This window comes from Aulonocara stuartgranti (genome assembly GCF_965226115.1).
Source record: "Aulonocara stuartgranti genome assembly, chromosome: 7".
NCBI classification, from domain to species: domain Eukaryota; kingdom Metazoa; phylum Chordata; class Actinopteri; order Cichliformes; family Cichlidae; genus Aulonocara; species Aulonocara stuartgranti.
The window spans coordinates 52,680,379-52,707,701 of record NC_138945.1 but is presented as its reverse complement, the minus strand read 5'-3'; the positions used below and the strand labels follow the sequence as shown (position 1 = coordinate 52,707,701).

General features: G+C 40.2%; 3 protein-coding genes across 5 annotated transcripts; 1 reads left to right on the top strand and 2 right to left on the bottom strand.

The window, feature by feature from the left end:
* Positions 1 to 830: 830 nt before the first annotated feature.
* On the top strand, positions 831 to 3,955 carry LOC309709660 (spexin prohormone 1-like). The gene is made up of 6 exons (XM_082538403.1): positions 831 to 1,544; positions 2,282 to 2,353; positions 2,432 to 2,477; positions 2,565 to 2,624; positions 3,578 to 3,664; positions 3,763 to 3,955. The coding sequence occupies exons 2-6, from the start codon at positions 2,291 to 2,293 to the stop codon at positions 3,819 to 3,821; spliced, it is 315 nt and encodes a 104-aa protein (XP_082394529.1). The 5' UTR covers positions 831 to 1,544; positions 2,282 to 2,290; the 3' UTR covers positions 3,822 to 3,955.
* Positions 3,956 to 4,270: 315 nt separating this feature from the next.
* Positions 4,271 to 10,087, bottom strand: ldhbb (lactate dehydrogenase Bb). 3 transcript variants are annotated; one of them, XM_082539793.1, is made up of 9 exons: positions 9,968 to 10,087; positions 9,801 to 9,828; positions 8,002 to 8,138; positions 7,470 to 7,587; positions 7,077 to 7,250; positions 6,803 to 6,976; positions 6,610 to 6,727; positions 5,963 to 6,086; positions 4,271 to 4,916 (listed from the first exon to the last, which is right to left on the bottom strand). In XM_082539793.1, the coding sequence occupies exons 3-9, from the start codon at positions 8,128 to 8,130 to the stop codon at positions 4,749 to 4,751; spliced, it is 1,005 nt and encodes a 334-aa protein (XP_082395919.1). In that variant the 5' UTR covers positions 8,131 to 8,138; positions 9,801 to 9,828; positions 9,968 to 10,087; the 3' UTR covers positions 4,271 to 4,748. The 3 variants fall into 3 exon arrangements, with proteins under 3 accessions (XP_082395919.1, XP_082395918.1, XP_082395917.1); XM_082539792.1 differs by lacking the exon at positions 9,801 to 9,828 and having other exon boundaries at positions 9,968 to 10,075; XM_082539791.1 differs by lacking the exons at positions 9,801 to 9,828; positions 9,968 to 10,087 and adding an exon at positions 8,587 to 9,762.
* Positions 10,088 to 11,373: 1,286 nt separating this feature from the next.
* Positions 11,374 to 23,695, bottom strand: tmpob (thymopoietin b). Its single transcript, XM_082539790.1, has 6 exons — positions 22,999 to 23,695; positions 22,729 to 22,846; positions 21,471 to 21,623; positions 21,190 to 21,299; positions 20,180 to 20,277; positions 11,374 to 13,844 (listed from the first exon to the last, which is right to left on the bottom strand). The coding sequence occupies exons 1-6, from the start codon at positions 23,230 to 23,232 to the stop codon at positions 13,460 to 13,462; spliced, it is 1,098 nt and encodes a 365-aa protein (XP_082395916.1). The 5' UTR covers positions 23,233 to 23,695; the 3' UTR covers positions 11,374 to 13,459.
* Positions 23,696 to 27,323: the final 3,628 nt, after the last annotated feature.

Genomic DNA, 27,323 nt, shown 5'->3' with positions numbered 1-27,323 from the left:
AGGGTATATATATTAGACTTAATAGTCACTATATACAGTAACTGACTTCTATTCATTTTACATCAAATTAAAACTTTGGGTGTAAGATTCGGATAATTATTTATTAAAAGCTAGACATTTTAAATGAGAATAAGAAAGAAAAGTATGTCTTTGTGCCCCCTTTTCCCTGTTCATGCCCTATCGGCCCCCCTGGCTAAACTTTGCTAGATCCGCCCCTGCACGGTTACCAGCCTCAGCTATGTAGAAAAAGATCCTCGAGTAGAAAGTAAGATTAAATAAATTCTAACAACAGCTGATCAAGCTTAAACGTGCTGCTGCTGTTTATCTGCTGGTTTCCTCTTTCTGGTGCAAAGTGGGCCAAAAACAAACCAGAGAGACGGACTCGGACAGAAAAGCCGATCAGCTGATCATTAAGCAGTTTCATGATTGAAGTAGCAGCAAGAAGAGGCAGTCGCTCCATATATCGCTTGTTAAGCTTAACGCAGGAATGCTTTACAAACATTCAGAGATGGACTTACACACTTGCTTTACTTCTCTCGGGATAACTTTGTCGGAGATGAAATGCCAGGTTGCTAGCGAAGCTCCAAATGCTATCCAGACCACCGACAGGTCCCGCATGCCGCAGCCGCTCTATCACGTGACGCATACTGCTCCGACTGCTAACGTTCTGAGGTGAGTTACGGCGTGTTGCAAGTTTTGTGAGGTGCTTTCGTGATATTTAATGGATCGGATTACATTTTTTATTTTTCTCCGATATCCGATCCAGTAATTTAGGTCAGTATCGGACCGATACCGATACGTAATATTGGATCGGTCCATCTCTAGTATTAGTATGTGTATATTTTTAGCTCACCTGGCTGAAGGACCAATGCACTTAAGCCACGGCAAGACTTAAGTTCATCCATAGTTCACATTAATACAGTGCTGGTCTTATTTTAGCAAAGACCACCATTCACTTTAGTTTTATTACATAGCTGCAGTTCAAAACAACAGTTGCCCCAAGGCTTTATATTAAAGAGACAAAGACCCTGCAATATTACCAAGACACTTGAACAATCATATGACTCCGCCCCCTATGAGCAAGTAGTGCTCCTCACAATGATGACCGCAATTTGGGAGAAGACCTACTGAAGTCATGGACAAATCAGTTGTAGCCAATAAAATAGATTTGCAGATTACACAGGGCCCTTGAAGGACTAGAATTGTCTTATTCTGGCATCTGCACCTGCCACCTCATCACTGCTCACCGCATCAACTTCATTCATAAAATCTCACCGGCGTTGTCGTCCTGCAGTGACCCTGTGAAAATACTCTGCTGCTTGCAAGACTTAAAAGTTTGAGTGTCTCTCATGCGTTTGCGATTAATGTGCAGCGACATCTTTAACAGCACCGTCAGCTGAAGAAGTAGGTGTGAAGTGATTAAGACACCTGTCAGCGTCATCGGTTGTTTTTTTCTTACAAACGATGTGACTGCACTGACAGGGAAACATTAAACATTTAAACCAGCTGCAACCTGCAGGAGAGCACAACGCTTAAAGTAAAAGGTAAGATATCCCTCTTCTTAGTTATATATAATATTTTAATTTTCTTAAATGTGAAAAAATTAAGTAAATTAAACTTTTACTTTCTAAGTCTACCTTTTACTATTTATGAGCAAAATAAAATTTGTTTATAACACAATACAGCATAATAAATCATAAAGCTAATAAAGCACAGACAGAAAACATGTAACTATTGTCATTCAGTAGTAGTTAGTATAGTGAGGTGTTAGTACAATACAACAGCTCACAATTGTGTGTACAGGAGAAGTTTACTTGCTAAAAATACACGGGCAATTTCTTAAACCTGCTTACAGAGATTTATTATAGTGTGTTTACATTAGTAACATGTAACAAAGTCAGAATGCTATAAATTGAAGTAAAATAAAACACTATTAATGAAAATATGCTACAAATACTGTTATTATAAATACATTTTAACTGTATAATGTACACAAACCGCAACTTACTGGTGTCCAACTGTAAATTTACTTGAAGGTAGTGGCTGTAATTTAATTTAAAGTACATTTACTGTAATAAAAATGACAGAAAATGTAATTTACTGTAAAGTTACTGCAAACATTTTACTGTAAATTACTGGCATCTAGATGCCGATGAGGTGCTTTAAAATTTGTTTACAGTGAGTTTACATCTAAACACAGAGAAATAGATGTGTGCTGGATGACTGTAATTAAACGTATACTTCTCAGAAAAACATTTTTCCCCCTCTTGTTCTGTTGCAGAGTTCAACAATGTCTCTACTAGTCACGCTGCTTTTGCTGTCGCTGGTTTCTCAGTGTTGGACTGCTCCACAGGTTAGTCGGTATTTTTCTTTTGTCATGTTTAACCCTGATCAGCCTGAGCTGGAACAGAATTTTCTTTTCCCTTTTCAGAGGAGAAACTGGACTTCTCAGGCGATCCTATACCTGAAAGGAGCACGTAAGAACGCACTGACGGCAGCAAACAGTCACCCAGATTTTAGACGTCTATCAGATCGAAACAATATAGTGTGCTGATCTTTTACAGAGGGACGCCGCTCATTTTTGGAGCGTGCCAGAAGAGAGGAAGGAAGCACTTTTCACTCAGGTGTGTGAATACATGATGCAGCTCGAGTAGTGTAATCAGATAAACAAGTAAATATTCTGTGTAAGCTGACTAGTATTGTATTTGGCTCTTAGGAGCCTGTATTCATTTGTAAGAAATCATCCTTTGGAATAAGTTTGTACTTAATATTGTGGTAACTTTTTGTTTTAGTTTGTTTTTACTCACATTTATTGTATTTGTTAGTTTTTTAATGATTTACTTGATTTTATTCATTTTATTGATCTTGTTTGTTTTACACTAACTTGTAAAGCACTATGGTCGAGCTTGTTTGTTTTAAATGTACTCTAGAAATAAGGCTGATATTGTGATTTTGAACTGGTTACATTTTCTGAAACATTTACTAATGTTTCAGAAATCAGTCATTAATGAGAGCTTCTTCTTCTTCTTCTTCTTTTTAATCCTAGGCAGTTTTAAGAGTTTGTTAAATTTTTTAGTTTGCAGGTATTTTATTTCCATCAGAGTAAAAACTCCATGAATAAATTATTTTGCTATCATGTTTGAAGTGATGGCTTATTACCAGAGTTAGAAATCATAATAAATATTACATTTTGTTATGTTTACTTATTAATTTTGTGTTCCTTGTTTTAACCCTTTAAAGCCTGAACAATGAAATAATTACCAGAAAATTAATTTTTTTTTAAAAAACAAAGTGTATTGTGGAATTTATTTAGATTTTAGACAATCCCCACTGATGATGTAGAAGTCTCAAAAACTGTATGTGTCAAATATGATACACGAGGCGTTAAGAGGGTGAAGTGCCACATATGTGATTTCATCAGCCTGATCCTGGGTGTTTATTTCCGAGGGTTTCATACGGAAGATAAAAAAGAGGAAATCTTAGTCTCCTCTTCACACAGCTATATTTGTATTTTGTTGGTTGCACAGTTTTTTGTTTCTTTTCCAAATACTGCCATTTCTGCTCCGATTCTCTGCAGGGACTCACAAGCAGAACAGCGATGGCCGAGGCTCTTCTTTGCTTTTATCCATTTTACTGGAACTCCTACAGCGAGCTGTAGAAGAAGGTAAAACCTTGGAATTCATCACCACCAACACCCTGACTTACCAGATCCTCCTGAACTGCTTTAAGATTATTTATGGCTCTTTTTTTTTTAATCCTCAGATGCAGGCAATCCAGATAATCACCTGGACTATCAGGAGGTGAATAGAACCCACTTGTGAACATTCATCAGAGCCCAGTTCTATGTTTTTCTGTTTCTTATGTTGCTTGTTACATTTTATTGTTATTGTTGATGTTTGTCTGCGTGTCGCAAATTTGACTTAACTTATAATAAAATGCGCAAAATAAATGAAAATGTCCGTCTGCAAGATGTTAGAGTCTGATTTATGCGTGAGTTTCTCTTCATTTGACTGTCATCATGTGCAGTTTGGTGGTGTGACGCATGGATGGATTTCCATTTACACTCATCCTTGTCAACTTATTAAAACAATTACGCCAGTCACTCATTCACACCATGAAGTGATTAACACCAGGATGACAAACTATCAGTCACTCATCATCGCGCCGTCTTCACAGCGGTCACTGAGAGAGCCGTGTCGGAGGTAGACGATCGGGATCAGACAGAGTTCATCGACTAATACATTCCAGTAAAATCACCATGAGCTTCCAGCAGGGTTTTAGGATTTATTTTATTGAACCATGTTGTTAGATCATAGGCCACATGTAACACTCTGCTCTTCACTTTCAGCAAAAGAGAAAGCCCATGTTCACAGATTTCTATCACGCTACATAAATAGCCAACACTGAAGAACTGAAACACTGCACTTATTGCTTTAGTCCCTGCTTCTTTTATTAGTTGCCAAAGCAACATACACGTGGTCCCACAGTGCAACACAGCAAAGGACAAATGAGTCAGAGCATCTCACTCATTATTGGGGTCACCTTTTGGTCTCCAGCGAGCAGAAGTGCACAAACTGACCCCTACGGCTAAATCTGGCTGGATGAAACCCCTCCAAAAATCTGGGAATCTACATAGTGCAGTAGGCTGAAGGTGCAGAGGGGCAAAGCTTTCTGGTGTGACCGTGGAGTGATGCTGAAGGTCATGAGTAGTCAGGAAGGTGTAGCTATTAGCTCCCCCTGCGGGCAGGTTAGACATCCTGCAAGTCCTTCTGGATGTCCCAGAGTGTGTTAGCGCTGGCCTGCAGCTGGGCCACCTCTTCATCTGTCAGGGTCATGTTGATCACGCTAGCCACACCCCCGCTGTTCAGCACGCAGGGCAGACTCAGATAGACCTCGTCACTGATCCCGTACATGCCCTGTTAATGACAAAGCACACTGTCTTTATGTGGAAGGGCTTAGCGTCATAACAAAGACTTGCTATAGAGGTCTAAAGAGGGGAACTATAGGGAAAGCAATTGTTTTTTAAGTATTAAAATATGACATTACTGTGTATAGAACAGGGGTGTCGAACTCCAGGCCTCGAGGGCTGGTGTCCTGCAGGTTTTAGATATCACCCTGGGTCAACACACCTGAATCACATGATTAGTTCATTACCAGGTCTCTGGAGAACTTCAAGACATGTTGAGTAGGTCATTTGGCATTTAAATCAGCTGTGTTGGCTCAAGGACCCATCTAAAACCTGCAGGACACCAGCCCTCGAGGCCTGCAGTTCGACACCGCTGATCTAGTGCATCTACACATCATGAAATATATTACATATGTACTCGCACAAGCTCAAAGGGGGTGGAGTTGAAATCTGAACACCCAACGTGGAGCTTGAGCCCACGACCCTGAGATCAACAGTCTTATGCTCTAGCCCAGGGGTGGGGAACTCTGGGCCTCAAGGACCGGTGTCCTGCATGTTTTAGACGTGTCCGTGATCCAACACAGCTGATTTAAATGGTTAAATTACCTCCTCAACATGTCCGGTAATGAGGCCTAGTAATGAACTTATCATTTGATTCATGTGTGTTGACCCAGGGTGATATCTAAAACCTGCAGGACACAGGCCCTTGAGGCCTGGAGTTCCCCACCCTTGCTCTGGTGACTGAGGTTGCCGGGCTTCAACTCTAGAGAACGTGTCGACTGAACCTGCAAATGTTCTGCGTTTTTCCTTGAAACTTGCCTTTTGGAATATATAATGATTATCCAAACAGATGATTACATCTGATGATTCTTTTTTGGCTTAGTGTTTCACTCTTACTATCAGAAAAGTGGCTTGGGAAAAAAAGAGCTTTATTTAACACAACTGGTAATTACACTCACACTTTATACATTTTGGATTCAAAATTCTAGTTAAAGTTATATTTTAAAGAATACTGGGAAATTCTTTAACGAGTACATGAACATGAGCGTCTGTTACCTCCACCATGGTGGAGACGGGATGAATCCTGTTCATGTTCCTTATGAGACTCTCTGTCAGGTCGGCTACGCTGAGACCGATGGCCCAGTTGGTGTAGCCTTTCAGTTTGATCACCTCATAGGCACTAAGAGATGTAAAACAAACAAACAAACAAAAACATGTCTAAAGTGTCTAAAATCATGAAAATTCACCGAGATTGATTAAGACAGCGACAGGTAACAGCTAAGGTAGCGATAGGTGATACGTCTGTGTCGTGTCTAAACGGTCAGCCATTGTATTGTGACGTGGTGTTGACTCGGTAAAGATGAGATCTACACTCATCTACACAATATTTTAAACTCGCTGATGTTGATCCAGCATGAAAGAAAGAGAGACTTTTAGCCTGAAGAATTTCAGAATTGAAGAGAAAGTTTGCAGATGAGCTTCCATGTTGGCCTTAGTTTGAAATCTGACCCATGTCAGGGTTTCCGACCAATAAGGTGCAGCTCTTTGCTGACAGTGCACATGTCCAGCATTGACTGTGACTGTGTTATCAACTTGCCCATCAGTGAACAGAGATATCGGCTCACCACTAGCAGGTGAGTTTAAAAAGATCATACTTTAAAATATTGTATCCATAAACTAGATTTAAGCGACCTCCAGCCTACCTGTCCACCACCTTCTTGTGAGTCTCTTTCCAGTTCTCGTCGTCGCTGTCAGTGCCGATATCAGGGTTTAACGTCTGCAGGCTGACTCCAGCCACGTTTGTTCCACTCCACACAGGCACTGTAACACATCTGGAAACCATCAACCTTCATGCACGTACACACCATACACAGTTATTGCCTACAGCATCCTCACCACTTGTGTCTCCATGCTCTCCCAGGATCCATCCGTTGAAGCTGCTCGGGTGGATTCCCAGTTTGTCAGCCATCAGGAAACGGAAGCGTGCCGAGTCCAAGTTGGTGCCGCTGCCGATGACACGGTGCTTTGGAAGCCCGCTCAGTTTCCAGGTCACATAAGTCAGTATATCGACTGTCAGAGAGAGGGAGAGATTTATAGTGTTAAAAGGTGAATACTGCAAGATTTCATGTCTGAGGACGTAAATAAAGAAGAGCTATGTGGTTGGCTGAACCTGGATTGGAAACAACAATGATGACGCAGTCAGGGCTGTATCTGACAATCTGGGGGACGATGTGCTTAAAGATGTTGACGTTTCTCTGAACGAGGTTCAGCCTGCTCTCCCCCTCCTGCTGACGGACTCCAGCGGTCACCACGACGATGCGGGAGTTAGCTGTAACCGAATAGTCTGAAATACAAATTTTAAAAAACAGATCAGTTTGGGTTCACATTCTCCTTCAAACCTTTGCAAAGGTGGGAAATTAAATTTAAACAGCTCCATAGTGAGCTGCACCCTGTAAATACTTTTTAAAGAGTTTTAATTAAAACTAAGGCTGCTTTATGAGATTGAGCTCCTGTGTGTTTGCATGTGTGTGTGTATGTGTGTTTGTCTGCGATATGAACTCGCCTTTATCTGCAACTATTTTGGGGGTTTTGAGGAAGAGGCTGCCATGCTGCAGGTCCATCATCTCTCCTTTCAGCTTATCCTCCACCACATCCACCAGCGCCAGCTCATCAGCCAGCTCCTGCACATATCAGACAAGGTCAAACCGATCCATAGTACAGTTTGCTTGTTGCCATTAGAACTAGTTGAAAAAAAGAACATAATAGAGAGCTTCAAGTGAGTCTGTTTTAAGCCTAATGGCTTAAATAATTGTTTTATGATGTATGATTCAGTCCAACGGTGAAACGGGTTATCTAATTTAAGTGAATGAAAATAAAACCTGAACAGCTTTAGGAGAACTCCACTGTAATTCTTCCTTTTTGATTACAAATACATGTTTCCTTGTTAACAAGTGCAGTAAAGGGATAACGGTCAGATCAGACACCAAGAGATCAGTAATCTCGTGGCAATCTTGGAAGAGCCTGAGTATGATCCCATCTCGTGACCCCAGCAGGCAGCGTGGTAATCTGAGAGGCAGAACCAGTGAGACTCTTACCCTGAGTAGGATGCTGAGAGCGCAGGCCATGCCAACCTGGCCCACACCCACCACTGTAACTTTATTCCTCGGAGGCTCAGGTGGACCACTGAACAGCGGTGTGATCAGTTTCTGCAGGACTGAAGCCATTTTCAGTGCTGAGAAGTGTAAATGAAAGAAGAAAGGGATGAGCGTTTAGGGTCAGGTGAAGCAGCAAAGCATTTTACACAGACACGACAGTAGCCAATGGTCCTGCGTGCAGCCTCGCATGCACACAACTCATAAATAAGTCAGAGTGCAGAGGGATTTCTAACGCAAGCCTGACATACAGTGGCATAGAAGAAAACCACTTCTCAGACACTTCGATCATTTACAGCAGTTTTCTCTTTTTTGAAATGGAACTGAAGGCAAAGGAAGGAGGGCAGGAAAAAGAAAAGGCTTCAAGGACAACTAGAGAGTGCATTATTTCCCTTTCTAGCAGGTATGAAGAAGGCGATCTGCTCTCAGACAGAAACGTATTAGGTCCTGTCTCACGCGTTCTCTATTTGCAGAGAGTTCACCTTGAAATGACATATGGCCAGACACAAAAACACCAGCAATACTTGCATTGTCCGATGAAGCTCCGAGCTGCAAGGTATAAATACCACCATGTAATCAGCATGGCCACCTGGATGGATGACTAAGTCGTGTTCCTACAGAGCTCTGTCCCCCCTCCTGCATCCACAACACCTCCCTGAGTCACAGTTTTGCAATGCAGTCGGTCCAGGCAAGTATCCGCTCAGCTGCAGCAGTCCCACAGAGCTCATGTGACTCAGGGTTAGATGGAGGAGCTGTCAGCTGCACAGAGCTCCGCTCCTCACCTCCCTCCCTCCTTCCCAAACGAGGAGGACGTAGCAGTATAATCGGATGCCAAACTTGATTGACTGACTGCAGACTGTTAAAGGAGTTACTGTAATCCCTTAACGCTGCTTCCATCTGCTACACCTCACCTCTAATGGGAGGTCTCAAAAGAACAGCTGATTTCTATTTAAAAGGCTTGATAATTTATTCTAAATGAATGAAGGGACCTGCTTTATGTCTCTCTAAGCACAGTTTAAAACACTGGCCTGTAATGAATCTGAAATGATGCTGTTGTTAAACAACCATCAGATACGTTTAGAAATAATTAGATTAAAACCATGCACTGCAAATTGCAAATAATGTAAAGCAAGGGGCACTTATGCTTGAAGAGACAGACATTAACATCCCTGTGCGTCTCTAATAGCAGGCATGAATGCTGAATATGCTGCTATTGAAAGTGCAATGCTGAAACGATCCATTCATTATCCAAGACCGAAGCTGGATTACCAGCTGACAGCACCATGCACTCCAGTCATGTAAATGTGAGCGGTTAATGAGATGGCTTAGCATCCAAGGTCATTGGGGAGGGAAGGAGGGAGGGAGGGTGACAGCAGTTTTCATAACTCTCAGTCAACTGCAGTAGAAGCATGGTTGGTACTCCAACACAGTGAGGTAGTCGGCTGCGACGTCTGAAAAAAGTTACATCTGCCTTGAACTTGAACCTAAACAGCCACTGCGGGGGAGGATGAGATATAATGAATACATGATGACAAAACAAAGCAACAGGAAAGCCTAAAGCCCCAAACTCAGCTATAAAATTAATGTAATGCAGAATTTTAACTTCTAGCTAATTGCCCTGCTTATACATAAACTTTTCATTTGTGGTTGTGAAAACAAATCCCTTAAAAAAAAAAAATACTCTGACTGCCACTGTAAACACAAGCAGACCCTACGTATATGTAAACTTAAACGTGACTCACAGTTCTGCACACACTGAAATGGACCACCCTAAAGTGAGAATGAAGAGAGGACTGATGCAAGCAAAACAAAGCCAAAGGCATTCAGGTGTCACAAACTGCTACACATATTTCAACAACAGAAAGATAAAATTATACTATCTACACAACACGGAAATACCGCAGTTCACCTGTTTTGTTGAGCGTCCAGGTATAACTCCTTGGGCTACAGTGAGACTCTCCTCTGTTGTGCTGTACGGTGTGGCTACTCTTCTTCCTGTTGTGCTGTCAGCCTGCAGTCTGCCGGATTTAATGGGCTAAGCCTCTCCGTCCCCTGCAAAGACTCAATTTGGCACTCCATCGGCCACCACAGTCAGCTGGTACATCATTCACTGACACTTCATGCAAAATAACAAAACATGACTACGTATTCCAAAAACATAAACCAAAAATAGAGCTGTTATTGTTGCGGACATTATTGTCACATTTACTTTACATATTCAGTCGGTGAATGAATGCCACATGCCGGTGACTCCAGCAGATTTGGTCTTGTGGCGTTTGTCCTTCTAGCCGGTCTTGGGTTGGAATTAGCAAAGTTAATAATTATCAAACAAAAAGCCCTGCGTTTTAGTGTCAGTACAACACTCACGCACTCTGATGGGCCTGCCTTTTACCTCACTATGTAAATATACTTAATATAAATTAGGTAATTTTGCCTTTATTTCCTGACTTTCAATTATCTTTAAAAAACAAACAAACAAACTTATTTCAGCTTGTATTTTTCTTTAAACTGTTCCAAGAAATAGATGTGTGATTCAGCTGCAGGTGTGGACTGACCGAGCATTTGGACGCTGAGTCCTTTTTTACACGCTGCTGGATCTGAGTGTCATGAGGACACTTTGTCAAACACAAGCACACACACCAGTAAACCAGCAGGGGGATACAGTCTCATGCAGAAAAGATTCATAAAACACTGTGTGCAGTTCATGAGGGAAGGCATGAAATGCAGCAAAGTGCAAACGCATTCTTTCATCGCCTTTAAAAAGCCACCAGTGCACGTGCTGTCCTGGAGGCAGCAGTCCAAGCAGAGGTTCCCTGGACCTCCCTCTCTCCAGCCACTTCCTACATATCTTCTGGGGGAATATTGGGAGGTACCTAAACCAGCTGAGATGCATAATCTCTCCAGCTTGTCTTGGGTCTTCACCCAGTACCACGTGCATGAAACACCTTACCTATGAGGCTTTCTGTAGGCATCTTAGTGAGGCCCCTAAACTCAACTCCATGACCTACTACTCTATTGTCATGGAGGTGTCTGTGTGACTGAGTGATCTTGTCCTGGACAATTTGCTGCTTGTAGCGTCTCTTAAGGCAAATTGGTCCTGGGTGAGGGGCCTGACTAAGACCTTGACTTATAGACCAATGGTGCAGGTTACCTTACCCTGGGTAGGGTTACTGGGGCCATCCTGGAGCCTGGTCTGGAAGAGGCCCGCTGTCAAACAAATTAAAGCTAGCTTCTGAGAGCAATGAACACCATTTTTACTTCAGAGATTGTAATTGTCTCCATGAGTTTACAGTGATGACAACAGAAGCTACCATATCTGATTTCTTATTTAATATCACAACAAATGTTCAATAAATGAAAAGCTATGGCGTTCAAAAAAGAAAAACAAAACATGCATAAAACACTTATTGGTCTCAAAGGATTCACAGACAGAAGAAAAAAAAAAAATCTAGCAACAACCAAGTTTATTTTATGATACACTGCCTACATTATCATAAATAAACAGATTCAGAATCCTTACCCACATAACCCCTGCCGTTTCTGTCCGTTGTGGGAGAGCTGCCTGATGATCAAATCACTTGAGTTAACTCAGCAAGGTTCAGATTAAGATACAGTATTACTTGCATGTATTGCTTTACAATATGCTATAAAAAGTTGAACACGCCACTTTAGAAAAATATCAAAATAGAAACAATCCCCGCCACCGAGAAATCTTCCAACATCCCCTCGAGTAAATGCATCCTTGCTTGTTACTCCAAGCGGATAAACGACCCCATCCGGAGAAACCTGGAGCGTCTTTACAATTTTGCCCAGGCGGAACTTGTGACAAAAATAAAATGAGGGTAACTGTTTGGAGAAAAAAAAAAGAGGAGAGGAAAAATTAAAAATAAAAAAATAAAAGGATTTACTTTCCTCCTCTTGGAAACACCTGCAGCCTGTGAGGTGGGCTATGTGGGTGCACGCTAAACAGCCAGCCCTGCATAAAGGACCGAAGGATCAGAAATCTTATAAAAACAGGACAAAAGAAAAAGCACAACAGAGCACTACAACTCAACGCGTAGAAACTCACATGAACTGGACTGGTAGGGATGGACGAAACCAGTAACCTGTGATCGCTGAATTCTTTATTTTCCTCATAATTTTCTGTTTGCAAGTCTTAAACGAAAATGTCGATGCAAGAGGCAGAAAGCAGAGTAAACTTTATAACCTCAACCTACCAAGTGTAAAAATCGCTACAATACACAAAGCTGAGAATTAAAATTTAAGCCATGATCACAAATCCCGTTATGAGAGATCTTAGCAGTGATCAGCTATTTAAAAAAAGATTAAAAAAAAAAAAAAAAAAGCTTCTAATTCATGCTTGAACGTGGGCCGATTTTCCTCATGCAGTGATGTGACCTGATTACACCACGCCTCCTCCCAACACAGACCACATGAAAAACGTTTGAGCTGAATCAACCTGAGCACCATAGAAATAAATCAAATATTCTACTTAACACTATAGCTGGAGAGAAAATGTTGAAATTGATACCAATGACGCACTGATTGTGAAAATTTGGCCTGACAGCGATGCTTACAGTGACAGTACGGCCTAAAGCTAATGCTGGCTTTTATTTATCTTGTTTTTATATTCCTCTTTTGTGGCAGGGAAACACATAAATCATCATCATATTAACTAAATATCATTTTATCAAACCATCTGTGAACATTTAGCACAAAACAGATGACACACAACAAATAACCCCCTCCCCCAATGCCAATGAAATGTCATCATATTTGCCAATAAGCTGATCAGTTAACAAGGCCAGTAACAACCAACACCATTCGATACATGAGTGCGTCCCTATTTGATAAAGAAACACGGGTGTAGACATTCTGGTGTTAGTATAAGCGCTGCTCTGTGCTTGGGGATAAAAAGAAAAAAGAAAATTATATATATGTAGATGTACGGGAGGGCACTAAGTGCTAATAGTGTCCAGGCACTTCACCGTCAGAAAACACCTGGCACACGGCGTCGGAAAAAAAAACAAACTACAGTATGACCTTTAAAAACTACAACCATGCACGGATAAAAATGGCCTCTCCGTTCTGCACTCATTTCTACATATGAGGGTTATAATACACACAAAGACACAAACAATTCACAGATTAAAATCAACATTAAAATTAGTCTCTTCTGACTGCCACAAACAGTGTTATCCAGAAGCTACTGTTTGAATATACCTCCCTCTTGTGGCAGGAGGAAAGTCAGAGTCCAGAGAGGACAATTTTTAATCGTTCCAATTAAATCTGTCCACACATGGAGGAAAAGAGGTGAGCAAGGTTTACTGCTTGAGTTGTGGTGTGCTGTGGTGGGCGGCAGGGAGGTGCTGTGGATATGGCGAGGGGCTGCTGATGGTCTTTACTTGGGGATGCCCTCTGTGACACCGCTGCCGCTGATGCCCAGGTAGGTGGCGACTTTGTCCACGGCGCTTTGGACCGGGACGACGACGCTGTCAGAGAGGCCTTTGAGGGTATTGATCTGATCGGCGTCCAGGTTCTGGTAGACAAAGAACAGAGAAGCGCACACCACCACAAGGAGCAGGAGCTTGAGCAGCAGGGGCAGGAAGCTTCGTCGAACCGGTGCTGCGTTTGGGGAGACCGTGAAGCTCGGCCGGGACAGAGACTCAGAATACAAGTTGTATTCGGTGTGGACATCGGTCTTCACGCGGGACTCATCCAGCCAGTACTCACTTGGTTTTAAAGGCCGACCAGCTGCCCCTCTGATTGGACGCCTGCAGGTCGCACTGATAAAAAAAAAAAAAAAAAACCCCAAAAAACCCAAAACAAAAGCAGGAAAAATTTGATTAGACTGAAATTAAATAAATACATCTGTGCACTCAACAGTTTTCCCCACAGCTCGCGCTCACATATTACGATCTTTTCTGAGCAGATCAAAAGGATCTAGACCCAAATTTAAAGATTTTAAATATTTAACCTTGCCATTTAAAGAACTTCTTTTCTTTGCACAAAATAAAGCAACATTATCTTTTTGTGCTGTAATGTGAATTAATCTAGTTCCAAAAAAACAAAAAAAACCCCCCAAAAACTCTAGAGCAGGGGCATCTCAAACTCGCGGCCCACGTCAACCCTACTTGCATAATGCAATTTGGCCCTTGAAGTTATTTTTTGTTAGGGAGGATTTGTTTTTTTTTTATTGAGTGCAATGTTAAAATAAGTTCTTTAAAAAGCAAAAAACAAATATTCAATATGAAGGCCATATGAGCAGAGAGTACAAACATGTTGAGGGATTGGCTGTGTTAGTTCAGTGAGAGAGTATTTGTAAAGAAAACATTTTTTCACTAGCAATCAAAAACTAATGTGTACAGTTATGTCTGCATTTTACTTTTGCTAAATACGAACAAAACTGTAGCTGAAGCGCTGCCACGTATCTGGCCAGAAGGAGAATACCAATTTGTTTATTTAGTAGTTCAATAAAAGGCTGCTCTAGAGCATGAGGTGAATACTTCAAGTGTGAGCTGGGTTTTGAGAGGAACTGATTGAAGTTTTCTTCAATGGGAATTTTTATGAGTCTTTGTGACCAATATTGTCAGCACACAAAACAAAAATTCAGTATTTTCTTCAGTTGATTTTTTGTGTGTTCAGAAAAAAAACTTGTATAAGTTTTGGTATTTTATTAAAAGTGCTCCAAGTAGATGGAAAGAACTGCAAGTGATTTACAGCATTTCCCAGCCATTTTTAATGTCTTTGTTAGAGATGGACCGATCCGATATTACGTATCGGTCCGATACTGACCTAAATTACTGGATCGATATCGGAGAGAAATATCAGTAAATATCAAAAAGCACTTGCAACATGGCATAACTCGGCTCATAACCGTAGCACGTCGGAGCAGTATGCGTCACGTGATAGAGCGGCTGTGGGTGCGGGACCTGTCTGCGGTCAGGCTGAGCATTTGGAGCCTCGCTACCAAACCGGCATTTCATCTCTGAGAAAGTGATCCCAGAGAGAAGTAAAGCAAGTGTGTAAGTTCATCTCTGAATGTTTGTAAAGCATTCCAGCGTTAAGCTTAACAACAGATATATGGAGCGACTGCCTCTCTCCCTCCCTCTCCTGCTGCTACTTCAATCATGAAACTGATTAATGATCAGCTTTTCTGTCGCGACTGTCTCTCTTGTTTGTTTATCACCCACTTCGCGCCAGAAAGAGGAAACCAGCGGCTGAACAACAGCAGCACGTTTACGCTTGATAAGCTGTTGTTAGAATTTATTTAATATTACTTTCTACACCAGGATCCATTTCTGCGCAGCTAACGGCTGGTAACTGTGCAGGGGCGGATCTAGCAAAGTTTAGCCAGGGGGGCCGATAGGGCATTAACAGGGAAAAGGGGGCACAAAGACATACTTTTCTTTCTTATTCTCATTTAAAATGTCTAGCTGTTACGATCCAATGTTGTCAGTGTTTTGTGTTGGGCGTGACTGTTATGTGTTTCCTGTTTTACTTTGAAGGTCTGTCTTATCTCAGTGTGTTCAGTTTACGCTTCCTTGTCTCGTCAGTTCTGATTTGCCCCAGCTGTGTTTCCCTCCTGTTGTTCATTCCCTGATTGCTCCCTCTATGTATTTAAGCCCTGTGTTTCAGTTTGTCATGGGTCGTGATCATTGTGATGTTGGTATTGTAGTTTTGTAAATAGCTGTAAATAGATTTGTAAAGTAGCAATTGAGTATTTTTTCCACCTTGTATATATTGTTCACTGTAGCAGCCTAGTAGGCGTGAGAAGCCATTTTTGTTGATTAAGTTTTCTCCTGTTTTTCATGTAGCGAGTTAGGTAAGGGAATTGTCTTTTGTTTGGTTTTCAGTTTGGGTAAGAAAGCATAGGGACCATTAGGGAGTTTTGTTTGTTATTTTTGGCACTGCTCACTGCTGAAGCAAATAAATGGCTGCTTAGCATTTTAAAAGAGATTGTTGTTTGTGTTCTTGCTTGGGTGGAGTGTGAGTGGGCCAATGTTTTGTTGCGTTCAAGACAGGCCTAGAACGTAACATAAAGAACACGCCAGCGAAGACAGACGAAGGCTGAAGCGGTCATTCTTGTTTGGGTGGTGTGTGAGTGGGCCAACTTCTTGTTGCGTTCAATACTTGCCTAGACTAAGAACGTAACACTTTTAATAAATAATTATCTGAATCTTACACCCAAAGGTTTAATCTGATGTAAAATGTATAGAAGTCCATTACTGTATATAGTACCTATTAAGTCTAATATACCCTAGTAAGCTATAGTACTTTTTCCCTTTGGGAAGGTACCAGCTGTGCAGTCTGCAGTTCTGTTGAAGAAAGATGTTGAATCTATTTAAATATTGTAGAAAAATAATTGATTTCTGTGGATTATTTTTTTTTTTTTTTCCCACACTGCATCAAATTAAAGTTGATTATGTCGATTAAGCATCATGAGGTGGAGGGTGGGGGGGTTCCCTATTTTTTATTTTTTTTTGCTGGGAGTTTACAACCCTATTAGTTAAGTAGGTAAGTACTCCTTAAAATACCAGAATAGGAAAGATGGAGTAGGTTTAAGTTTATTAGATTGATCATTATTGCTGAACTATGAAATATTTTGGGTGCAGTGTATTTCTTGCATACAGGTATAACAATAGCTTTAGTGGGTTTTTAAAACTTGAGTTTGAACTTATACAAAATGCAGCAAGATATTAAAAAAAAAACAGTTTTATTGATTAAAAACACACTATATCGGATTCATATCGGTATCGGCCGATATCCAAATTTATGATATCGGTATTGGACATAAAAAAGTGGTATCGTGCCATCTCTAGTCTTTGTATGCTATGTTTAGCTTTTTTATGTAGTTTGGGTAAAGTGTCAAAGCCAAGCAGATTTTTAGTTTGAGCTAACAAATGTTGATCAGTTTTACTTACACACCTTGCAGATTACTGGCTTTGTGTTAGCATTACGTAGTAAACAGTAGGGCTGCTCGATTATGGCAAAAATGATAATCACGATTATTTTCACCGAAATTGAGATCACGATTATTTGACGATATTTATTTAACCCTTTAAGACCTACCATAGAACCAAGTCCGCCAGAGCTTATATTATTTTTTTTGTACATGCTGTAGTGCCATTTGTGGGAGCATTTCAAGTTGCTATACATCAATACAACTGTTATAGCCCATATTTTAATAATATGTATGCATTAAGTCCATAGTAACTACATTAATTGCAAACAAGTGCAATAAACTACAAAAAAATTGAAAATCGTTTTTGTTTTGTTTACATATATTTCTATTTGGAGAAATTTAAGAGGTTTATCCCTCAAAACTTTAAATACAAAAAAGTTGCAAAAAATAGTTTACAACAACAGGAAATTTATTTTGAGTGTCTTCATAGTTTTATTTTGGAGATACAGCAATTTTTATATACTGCAGGAAAAACAAAAAAAACAATCCTATGATGCAAATTTGCAAAGAAAACAGCACGTGCATCAAAATAAACTATTTCCAGCAGTGCAATTCGAGTTCTAAGCATCCCAGAAACTATTCAGAAAAGTATAGAGTCAAACATGACTTATAAAAACACTAGTATAAGTATAGTATAGTATAGTTTTTTACTTAAGGCCTACAAGTAAAAAACTACATTTTCCGCAAAAATGACATCACTTCCGGTTTCGGGCAGGAAATGCGATAGTTCGAGTTGACGTCTTTTTCAAAGTGGGAAGTGTTAGGAACAGCTGATGGATCGGCAAAGCGTGTTTCTGGAATATTATGTTTTTGTTCCTGCAAGCGCTTTTTATGCAATTTTTGCAAAGCTTTATGTGGAAGGAAACCGTGACCGAGGACAAGCTGATGGCATAAGATGTAAGTACAACTCCTCCGGTTTCATATGCAAAACAAATTATTGCGCTAGCTTAGCGGTTCAGGTTCTACAGGGATTTAAAAATAGTTACGCAAAACGGAGTGTGCTGCTCTGACCGGCTTTAAAGGGTTAACAATAACAATGTATTGAATAATGACTTTAAAAAATAATATAAAATAGTGTGCAAATACTGATAACAGTGCAAATGTTTGCAATATAAGAAATAAATGAAAAATGTAAACATCTATGTTTAGTCAACTTTGCAGTGTTGCTCTGTGGTGCAGCTACTACATCGTAGCAAAGTTTACACACTGTCTACTTGATCCACGTCTAACTCCGCCAACCCATAATGTTTCCACACCACTGAAGTTTTTTTTTTAACCTCTTTTCAACCAACGGCAGTCACTCTCCTCTCCAAATAACTTCTGCTTAGCTTTCCGAGCTTCCCTCGGGTCCTCTTAATTGTTGTGACGCGTGTTCGAAATGGAGAGCGGTGCGCTTGACTTACCACACGGAGCAGCGCGAGAGTAAAGCATGAGGGAGGGTCTAATAATCGGCTCAGTCATTTTTAATGATCGTTGAAAGCCCAGATCGTAATCGTGATTAAAATTCGATTAATTGAGCAGCCCTAGTAAACAGACATAGTCACAGCCTTCTGTGTATTCCAAATTATAACAACTAGAGCTGGGCGATATGAGATTTTTTCATATCACGATATGTTTTTTCATTTCAGGCGATAATGATATATATCACGATATAAGCCAAATAACTATATTTGTAAGATTTAAATGTGCCGTTGCTCACAAGTAAAATGTGAAATAATCAGCAGCTTGTTTTTATTTAAATATTTATTTCCCATAATAAGTTCAACAGGGTAGATGTACTTAAGGAACATGAGACTTTTTCAGATAGATAAAGGCAAATATTGCAAACTACACAAAAGGCAGCCGCTAAAGCGTTTAAGTTTCAAAATAGAACAAACGAAACAGACTAAATTGTCAATTCCACTTAGAAACAAAATATTAATTCTAAAAATAAATCTTAGTTTGTTTTACAGAAGAACAGACAAAACTGACTAACTTTTGTCAATATCAAATAAACTGAGAACTAAAAGGAAATTCTCAATCTCTCCTTGTTGTATAGCTTAGCTTTTCAAACAGTTTTAACAGTTACTTTAGTCTGACAAAAGCCGAATGACGAATTAGCGCTTCCAGTCAGAGACTGAGGCTACGTCCACACGTACACGGGTATTTTTGAAAACGGAGATTTTCGGTTTTCGTTTTAAAAAATAATCCCGTCCACACGTAAAGGCAGAAATGAAGGAAAACGCTGCTATGAACCTGCCAAAGCAGCAGGTGGCGCTAGATTCCTAACCGTGCAGAAATGTTGGCCAATCAGAAGTCTAGAAGCCTTGGTGGGAAAAAGTAAACAAAGCTGCGGCATAGAAGCAGAACCGAGTCGTATGTGTGGAGGGACAGTAACTGTGTGTATATGTAAGCATTTAAACACTGCAGAGAGTAGAATTAACAGTATTGTAGAAATTCATTTCACCGAAACAATAACGTGGCGCACAGTGTGACGCATGCACCAGTTTATTGTATTTCCAGACTTGCTTTCGGCACAATTTACAGTGCACGCTACTCTGTTTTTTGTCAGACTTGAAATAGCCGAAATACCTTCACACTACGGAACTTCTATGGCTCTTCCGTTCGACAATCTCTCCGGCATTGGAACCATCATCTGTTTTCTCTTCGGTCACGCTCGGTTGATTTTTCTAGTCGGCACACTCATTTCCTCCATTACCCGCTGGCTGCTTCCCAAACAAACACACGTGCGGCTTGGCACTTGTGCTGTACGTAACAAGTCACGCGACGTGACGCTGCGGCTGTGATTGGTTCAGCTCTGCGCTACTGAATTTGGATCGGCTGACCTTTTTTTTTTTTTTTAAGAGGACAAGAGCGGCGAGGTCTATCGCGATAGCTTAATTTCTCTATCGAGTAAAAGTTATATCGCGATACATATCGTTATCGTTCTATCGCCCAGCTCTAATAACAACCCATGTTTAGTTTTTTTTTTGGCTACCAAGAACAATTACACTTGCTGGAGTCTGCACTGTAGCACTGTCAAAAGCCCTCCGACTCTCTAACACATCACAGTAGTCGTGTTCTTTAATATTTCCAAATATCCGGTTCGCATGTTCCATACAACTGTCTCAAAACAAATAAAGACAAATAACATAAAACATGATTATCAGGTGTTACCTGATGCCGGTTGGTGTGCTTATTTCATTGGCAAGGATATCTTCAACCACACTCTCAGTGGCCTTTTTAGGGGTCTCTTCAGGAATTTCCTCCACCACCTGTCAGTGTAACATAAAACATGTTCACGCAAACTGAAACTATGCTGTAATTATAGTGGGGAGCGATGAAGGGAGATGAGCAGGTTAGTGAGGTATGCAGAGCTTGAAGTCAACATCTTTAGTGTTATGATTTCAGTGTTATTCTAGTGGCACTCTTTTTACCTAACTAGATGCTGATACTAAATAAAACTAACCACAACTCCTGGCCTGAAGCTGGTGAAGTTTTAGTTTAAAATTGACTTTAACCTCCTAGGACCTGGTGTCCACATATGTGGACATCACATTTTGGATTATTTAGACCAAAATACTCAATTTTGCTCTACAAGGGCCTGATATCCACTTACGAGGACATTATACTGATACTGTTCTACTAAACAATTGAAACAAATATCCTCATGTGGCTCTTATTTTTCTTAAAAACAAAAATAAGGTTAAAAAAAAAAATCTGGTAATTCTTTCTTTTTACATTTATCAGGCCCCAATATGCCCAAATATTTTATAGTGTCACATTTTTACTGAATATTTCCTTTTGCTGAGGAAATGTGTTACACATTCACCCTTTTGAGCTGAACATTGGGAATACCACCACATCGCACCCTGCAGTTAAACTGAAGCTGTGCAAACTCTGCGTGCTGCAGAGTGACGAGAACGTGCATGCATTCAGTTGGTGATGCAGAAAAACATCATCAACTGAATCCAGAGTGGGTCAAGTGACACATGAACTTATCTTTATGCTTGGTCTGTTTTACTCTGTGGGAATTGTTGTGAATAAGATGGGTTAGAAAAATATTAGTCTATTTGTTGGCTTTTTAGTAATCTATAATATTAAATAACTAAATCCACTTAAGACACTTTGCACTCTGAGACTGCCAATTATTATTACTGATGCAGAGCTGGTAGAGTGAGCCTCACCTTTGTCTGCCGTTTGCTGCTGGTTCTGACAGTGACAGGAGCTTTTCCTCTGCTCCTCACAGACTTCTCTACCACAGGAACTGGCTCTGGTTCAGGGGCAGGGACCTCCTCTGTGTGAAGATTGAAATGAGGGAACATCAATATCATGATGTGTATTTGTAATACCCATGGGATATTACAAATATGTATAATGTGTAATACTCATGGGCCTATTGCAACCAATTTGAAAACTTTTTCCTCGATGAAACCCCCAACCAACCAACACCCCCCCAAGGGCTCACCGTCTTCTTTGTCGCTGTACTGGTCAGAGTTTGTGTTGCCGTTCTGATTACTGTCTGCCTTGGGGAGAGTTGTGACAGTAGGAGCTTCGGGTTCAGCTGGAGGCTGGTCCAAAAGCTTCTGCAGCCTCTTCTCATACACCTTACGGGTAGAGGCTGAAAGGACACAGAGGGATTAAAGGGGAAATAATTCATGCCTTTCATTAAACGTTTGCATAGTATTTGCCTTAGTTTTCTTTTCAGATTTACCGGTATCTTTGTATCATTTCATTTTCATTGTATGATTATGCAATGTTCTGCATAGTACAGATTTTTATAATTTTTTTGGACAATGGATTTGATTCTTATCATAAAACGTTTTGTGTTAGGTGTGCCTTGATGCATTGGTTAATCTGCCTGCATATTGTTTTTTTTCTATCATCTGGTTAAAATGCTCGCTGATTCACCGTACTGACTGGCTGTGGAGGCTCATCTGCACGTCTCCCTCTCCTCAAGCTTTTTTTCCTCAGTTGCTTTTTGCATTTTTCTTATTTATTATAAGTGGAGTGGGAGTTACCAGCAGTAACTAACAGTAGAAACAAACTTACTAAAAATGACTGTTTTCAGTTTTAGATTTGTTTAGTTCACTAATTTAGCCCAACTCTAATCTGTTTCTTTTCCCTGACCTCTCATCACCTTTGTATTTAATCATTGCAAGTAATTATGTTCATCTCACATAACTAATATATTAGGCTCCTTGTAGTCGTGGATTTAGCAACAATCCACGGCACAGTGTAACAAATGCACTGCCATTTTTATTTTTATAACTGGAAAACCCTTGACTAACTGTTTTGCTGTTACAAAAAATGGGTTTAAAAATATAATTTACCTTTAAAACAAACATATTCTCTTATGACAGCATAGGTCTTGACATTTATTGTTGGACTAGACTTGTTTTGACTACGGTGTTGTACATTTGTATAGTCTTGGGTTGGGTTGGAATTAGATCAAATCTTACACTAAAAAAAAAAAAAAAAAAAAAAAGAAGCCAGATTTTCCTGTTTCGACTGTGATTAGTATAAAAATATCACGCTATTCGTATCATTGTTTGATTCAGTTTTTAAAGGATTTATTGCGATTGCTTTTTTTCTTTTTTAAAATTTTCCTTTTTAAAAATATTTTTAATTTTTCTGTTTGTATCTGTGCTCTTGCCATCTTGATAAATTACATTTGTTTTATTTTGCATGTGTAGGACATGAATGAATGAATCCAGGGAACTCACCAACAATGGGTCCTACGTCCACACCATGCTTTGCCAGCTGCTGTTTTAAGTCTTCATCAGTCAGATCTGTCACCTCCACTTCCTCCGCGCGAGGCTTGTCTGTCTTTCTGGTAGCTTTCTGTAAAAAAGGTGAAAAAAAAAAAAGAAGAAACATTAGTGTTGCAATTTTCGAAACATAAACCAGTCCAATCAGACGCGTGGAGACTACCATCAAACCACAGGTGGGAAAAAGTAAAAATAAAACCTAATTTTTAGCAATTAGAAACTTACCCTTCCGGAGCGACTTTTGTTTGACACCACCGGGGCAGGTAACTCTTCATCGCTGGAGAAGGTGTCTGCAGGTGGGGTCTTCTTGTTGTTCAGTACGGTCAGGTTCTTCAGATACAGCTGCACATACACTTCTTTTTTATGCTCTCCGCTCGGAAGGGGCACATTGTTTGCCGTAAGCTCGTTTTTCAGCTTGTCTTTCGTGAGAACTGACGGATCTTCGAGGAATTCTGCCATTCTAACTTTATTTTTATTGTTAAAAAATCTCTGAGCGATTTCCTTCGTGACTAACGGAAGCTAGTTCGCCGAGCCGCTACAAACAACACCGGGAACGTGACGGAATAGCGCTGTTGTCAAACAGAAGTGGCGCCTACCCGCTGCCAATTAAGCTAGCAGGACAGAAGCGGTTTATTAAGATAAACGCCCAATTCTTCTCGTTAGCCTATCGGTTCAACTATTTACAGATAGCTTTGATTTTTCGAAAACAGATAAGCGCGTTTGCTGTAAATGAAATCAGTGAAAAAAGCTAAATTAACTTAATGTAATTTGACTGAATTAGCTTAGCTTCAAACCGGTCCACTTGCTTCTGTCTGTCCGCGGTCGCAACAGGGCCAAACATCAAACAGCGCCGCTATTGGATGGAAGTCCTCAGTAAACTCTTCTCTGATTGGCTTGCTATGAATGGAACCTTGGCAGGCTGCCGCGACAAAGAAACCGAAGCTTTGTGGGTTTTGGAGAACAGCTTTACATTAAATCCCGTCGACGAAATTCGCATATTAGTTTCATTTTCAGGACTTTATTGATACTGGGATTTTATGAAGCGGCCAGATGCGAGTTTAAAACACTAATTTGATTCGCTGCAACAAGGAAAGAGATAACAATGTTACAATGGCAATAGCTGTTAAAAGCTTTCATACAGCTGCAGTTTCTATCCATCCCGTTTGCCACATGCATTTAGTCTAATCATTAGTAGTAAATAACTTGATTATCTGTAATAATATAGAGCCCCTACAGATTTTCATGCTACACATGGCAATGGGCGTATGTTCCACGATTTAGATGAAATCTGCCTCTGTAACAGAAGAGGGCAGCATAATGCCGCATAGTTTTTGAAAAGAAATCGGTTATCCAAGGCTTAATGCTGTTTATTATGAAGTCAGAAAGCAAGCAAACTTTATTAACGTTATAAATGCACAAATGCTGCTTTGCAGGGATAAGGCAAGCAGGTATAATTACTTGGCAACTTTCACAAGAATAATAAAAAAATATATTTAAAGAAAGAAAAAGAGCACTGAAAAAAAGCCAAGAATATGTTTTAAGACTTTTTTCCATGGATGTTTACCAAGGATCTGCATGATCATCAGATTTTAATCTATAAGCATGAATACTTTTGTAGACAGAAGGACAGCTTAAAAGATGAAAACATGCTTGCTATATTGCATTACAAGTTGCACATCTTTAGTTTTTTTTATAGAGTGCTGGACAAATGGGGTCATCTACTAATTGGAAGGTTGGTGGTTTGATACCTTGCTGCTCCTTTATGTATGCCAGAGTATCCTTCGGTAAGATACTAAATTTTAAGTTGCTCTCTGATGCATCCATCAAACGATGAATGTGTGTGAATGTTAGGTAGAAAAGACATATAAAAAGTGCTTTTATGAATGGGTGAATGAGGCATGTTGTATAAAGCACTGTGAGTGCTCAAGTAAAGTAGAAAAGCATTTACCACTTGCAGAAATGAGACACCGGAAGTTGGGATGGATGTTTATTCGGTGGGATGGTAATTGTGCTAAAGTGACATTTCATTTCGCTGCACTGAATTGCTGAACAAACACGTGATGTTGGTGGTAATTCAAGAGTCTGGGAGAAGACAAATGTTGCCCAAACAATCTGTCAATTATTTTTAATGACCTCTTAACAGAAAATCACTAGGTGCGGATCTACGCACTCCCTCACAGACACGGCAGTGTTCGACTGCCTCCTCTTTGTCTTGGTCTCTCCTCCTCCTCCTCCCCTCAGTGTGGGGACAGTGGTTTGAGGTGGCACTGTGTGGCTCCCCACCTGTCCTTCAGACCTGCCCCTCTGGGGCTTTTCTGGGATGCTGCTGCAGAAACCAAGCAATTGATCCCCACCTCAGCTCCAAACCACACTAAAATACAGCACTTGAAGTATAGTTCAGCTTTTCCATAGCGGATTTGCCAAAGGAGTGTAAGCGTAAAAAATGTTGAGCCCTTGAGAAACACCTCTTAAGCTTTCTTTGTATGTAATTTATACAGAAAATAAGACTTGGGCCAAGAATCACAGAGAGTGCCTCTTTAAGCATAACAGTCATGGCCTCTGAAAAATGATCAAAGACTACTCTTTAATCGTCAACGTTCACATTTTCAGAATGAATTCATTTGAAATGGCCCTGCTCCACCTAATGTCGAGCAGTCAGTTTATTTGATGGCATTTCTTGACAGATGATTGTTAAATAAACTGACAGAACAAATGTAACAACTGGCTGAAGGAAGACAAAAAAACAATTTAGGTGAAAGCAAAAGCCAGCGGGCGGCTACCCCGAGAGAGAGAGTTGAATTGGCAATTGAAATATTAAATGTTGTGTTGTGTTTGGAAAAGACAGCACCTCTCAAATGAACTTAAATGCCAACATCCATGTTCTAAAAGAGGATTTCTGATCATTTAGAAAAATGTTGAACGCAGGCTCCTCGCTTGAGTTTATCTTGGATTTTAAGCATCTCTACATCCAAAATGAGCCAACCACAGAAGTACCTTAGGAAAAGTCAACCTTTACCACCCAGTCAATGTCTGATCCAATTCCACTGACACAACAAAACACATACTTGTGAAATTAATCGGTCTTACAAAGCTTCAGCATACTGTATGACAACAGACCTGTCACTTCCCGGGCGTAGAACTGCTGCATGGTCTAAATTTACGCAACAGGCGTGCATTCATTCCCCCCCCCCCCCCCCCCCCCCCCCCGTCTAACAAGATTCACAAATTTTTACATAATGTGAAACATTTTGCAGTATCACGAAAAGCTAAAAACGGTCAGTTTTGCTGCACTAATCTATCACAACAATCTCTAATCCTCCAAGGATGTTATTACTTGCTGCCAAACTAATTAAGATCAAATCCTGGGCAGTTTCCTGTGCAAAAAGGAGGGTAGGATGCGGGCAGCAGTGTATTTCACCAGGGTTTTGTGTGTCCTGGCTTAGGAACAGCCATCTAGTAATGCTCACACAGTATATTTTCATCTGTTGACAATCTAAACTCTACTTAACGGACACACACTTAGTTGTAGACATTTCTGTCAGAAGGAAAAATGAGACTGCCCTTCTGGCCCTTGCTGATGCCCATTTGGCGGCCTGCCTGTTTGTATCAGGCGTACTCCTCCGTGTATTTGCATTCCTATTATGATTTAGGCTTTTTCCCGTTTTATTTGGCTATTGAGAGCAGAGACAAACTTGCTCATGTCCTCGCTGAACTTAAGGCAAACATAACTGTGTGTGAAATTTCAAGTAGTCATTGAAGATTTTCTATTAAGTCCCCACCGAGGCACTCATGTAGCTCATCTGATGGAAAATTTAGTACAAGCCATCCACTTGCCTAAATAAAGGTTCAGCTCTTATCAGTCGGAGCAGTTGCTTGTGACACTGTACTGCTTTAGAGCTTTAATTCACTTCACAGTTTTGCTCATTGTCAATAAGCACATACAAAGGTTCAAAATGTTATTTTTTTACAAAAGTAATTTATGAATGTTTCAGAGAGGTACTAAGAAATCAAACCAAACACCAAAGTCTTCCTTCTTGTTCTCTTTCAGTTTATTGATACAAAATTCTGGTGCACCTGATGCCCCATTTTTATTGAAATCAAATCAAATCAATTTTATTTATATAGCGCTTTAAAAAACAACAACTGTTGACCAAAGTACTGTGCAATAGAATAATCAGATAAAATTTAAAAGGAAAGTAAAATAAAAGATAAGAAAATAATAAGAATAAAATAATGACAGCCAAGGAGTAAAAATAGATCTTAAAACGAGTTTTAAAAGTATCCAGTGTTGGAGAGGTCCTGATATGTAAAGGCAGTTTATTCCAAGAAAACACATTTAACGCCCTATCCCTTTTAAACTGAGCAATCTGCTCAAATCCTGTAGTTCAGTAGTTCAGAGGTGTCAAACATAAGGCCCGGAGGGGCAGAATTGGCCCACCGAAGACTCCAATCCTGGAGGGCGTGTAGACTTCTGACTTATAGTTTTACAGTTTTTCCTACTGATAAGGTTTCCGAAGGTTGATTCTGTTCATCTGGACGTGACGTTTTCA

What these genes read in the sequence shown, in the direction of transcription:
- LOC309709660 (XM_082538403.1), top strand. Translation starts at nt 2,291, where the DNA reads ATGTCTCTACTAGTCACGCTGCTTTTGCTGTCGCTGGTTTCTCAGTGT. An exon ending in AGTGTTGGACTGCTCCACAG is followed by an intron (nt 2,354 to 2,431) that starts GTTAGTCGGTAT and finishes TTCCCTTTTCAG; the next exon opens with AGGAGAAACTGGACTTCTCA. An exon ending in AGGAAGCACTTTTCACTCAG is followed by an intron (nt 2,625 to 3,577) that starts GTGTGTGAATAC and finishes GATTCTCTGCAG; the next exon opens with GGACTCACAAGCAGAACAGC.
- ldhbb (XM_082539791.1), bottom strand. Translation starts at nt 8,641, where the DNA reads ATGCTGATTACATGGTGGTATTTATACCTTGCAGCTCGGAGCTTCATC. An exon ending in CATTGTTGTTTCCAATCCAG is followed by an intron (nt 6,977 to 7,076) that starts GTTCAGCCAACC and finishes TCTCTCTGACAG; the next exon opens with TCGATATACTGACTTATGTG. An exon ending in CCGTCTCCACCATGGTGGAG is followed by an intron (nt 4,917 to 5,962) that starts GTAACAGACGCT and finishes TGTCATTAACAG; the next exon opens with GGCATGTACGGGATCAGTGA.
- tmpob (XM_082539790.1), bottom strand. Translation starts at nt 23,232, where the DNA reads ATGGCAGAATTCCTCGAAGATCCGTCAGTTCTCACGAAAGACAAGCTG. An exon ending in GGACGTAGGACCCATTGTTG is followed by an intron (nt 21,624 to 22,728) that starts GTGAGTTCCCTG and finishes GTGTCCTTTCAG; the next exon opens with CCTCTACCCGTAAGGTGTAT. An exon ending in GTACAGCGACAAAGAAGACG is followed by an intron (nt 21,300 to 21,470) that starts GTGAGCCCTTGG and finishes ATCTTCACACAG; the next exon opens with AGGAGGTCCCTGCCCCTGAA.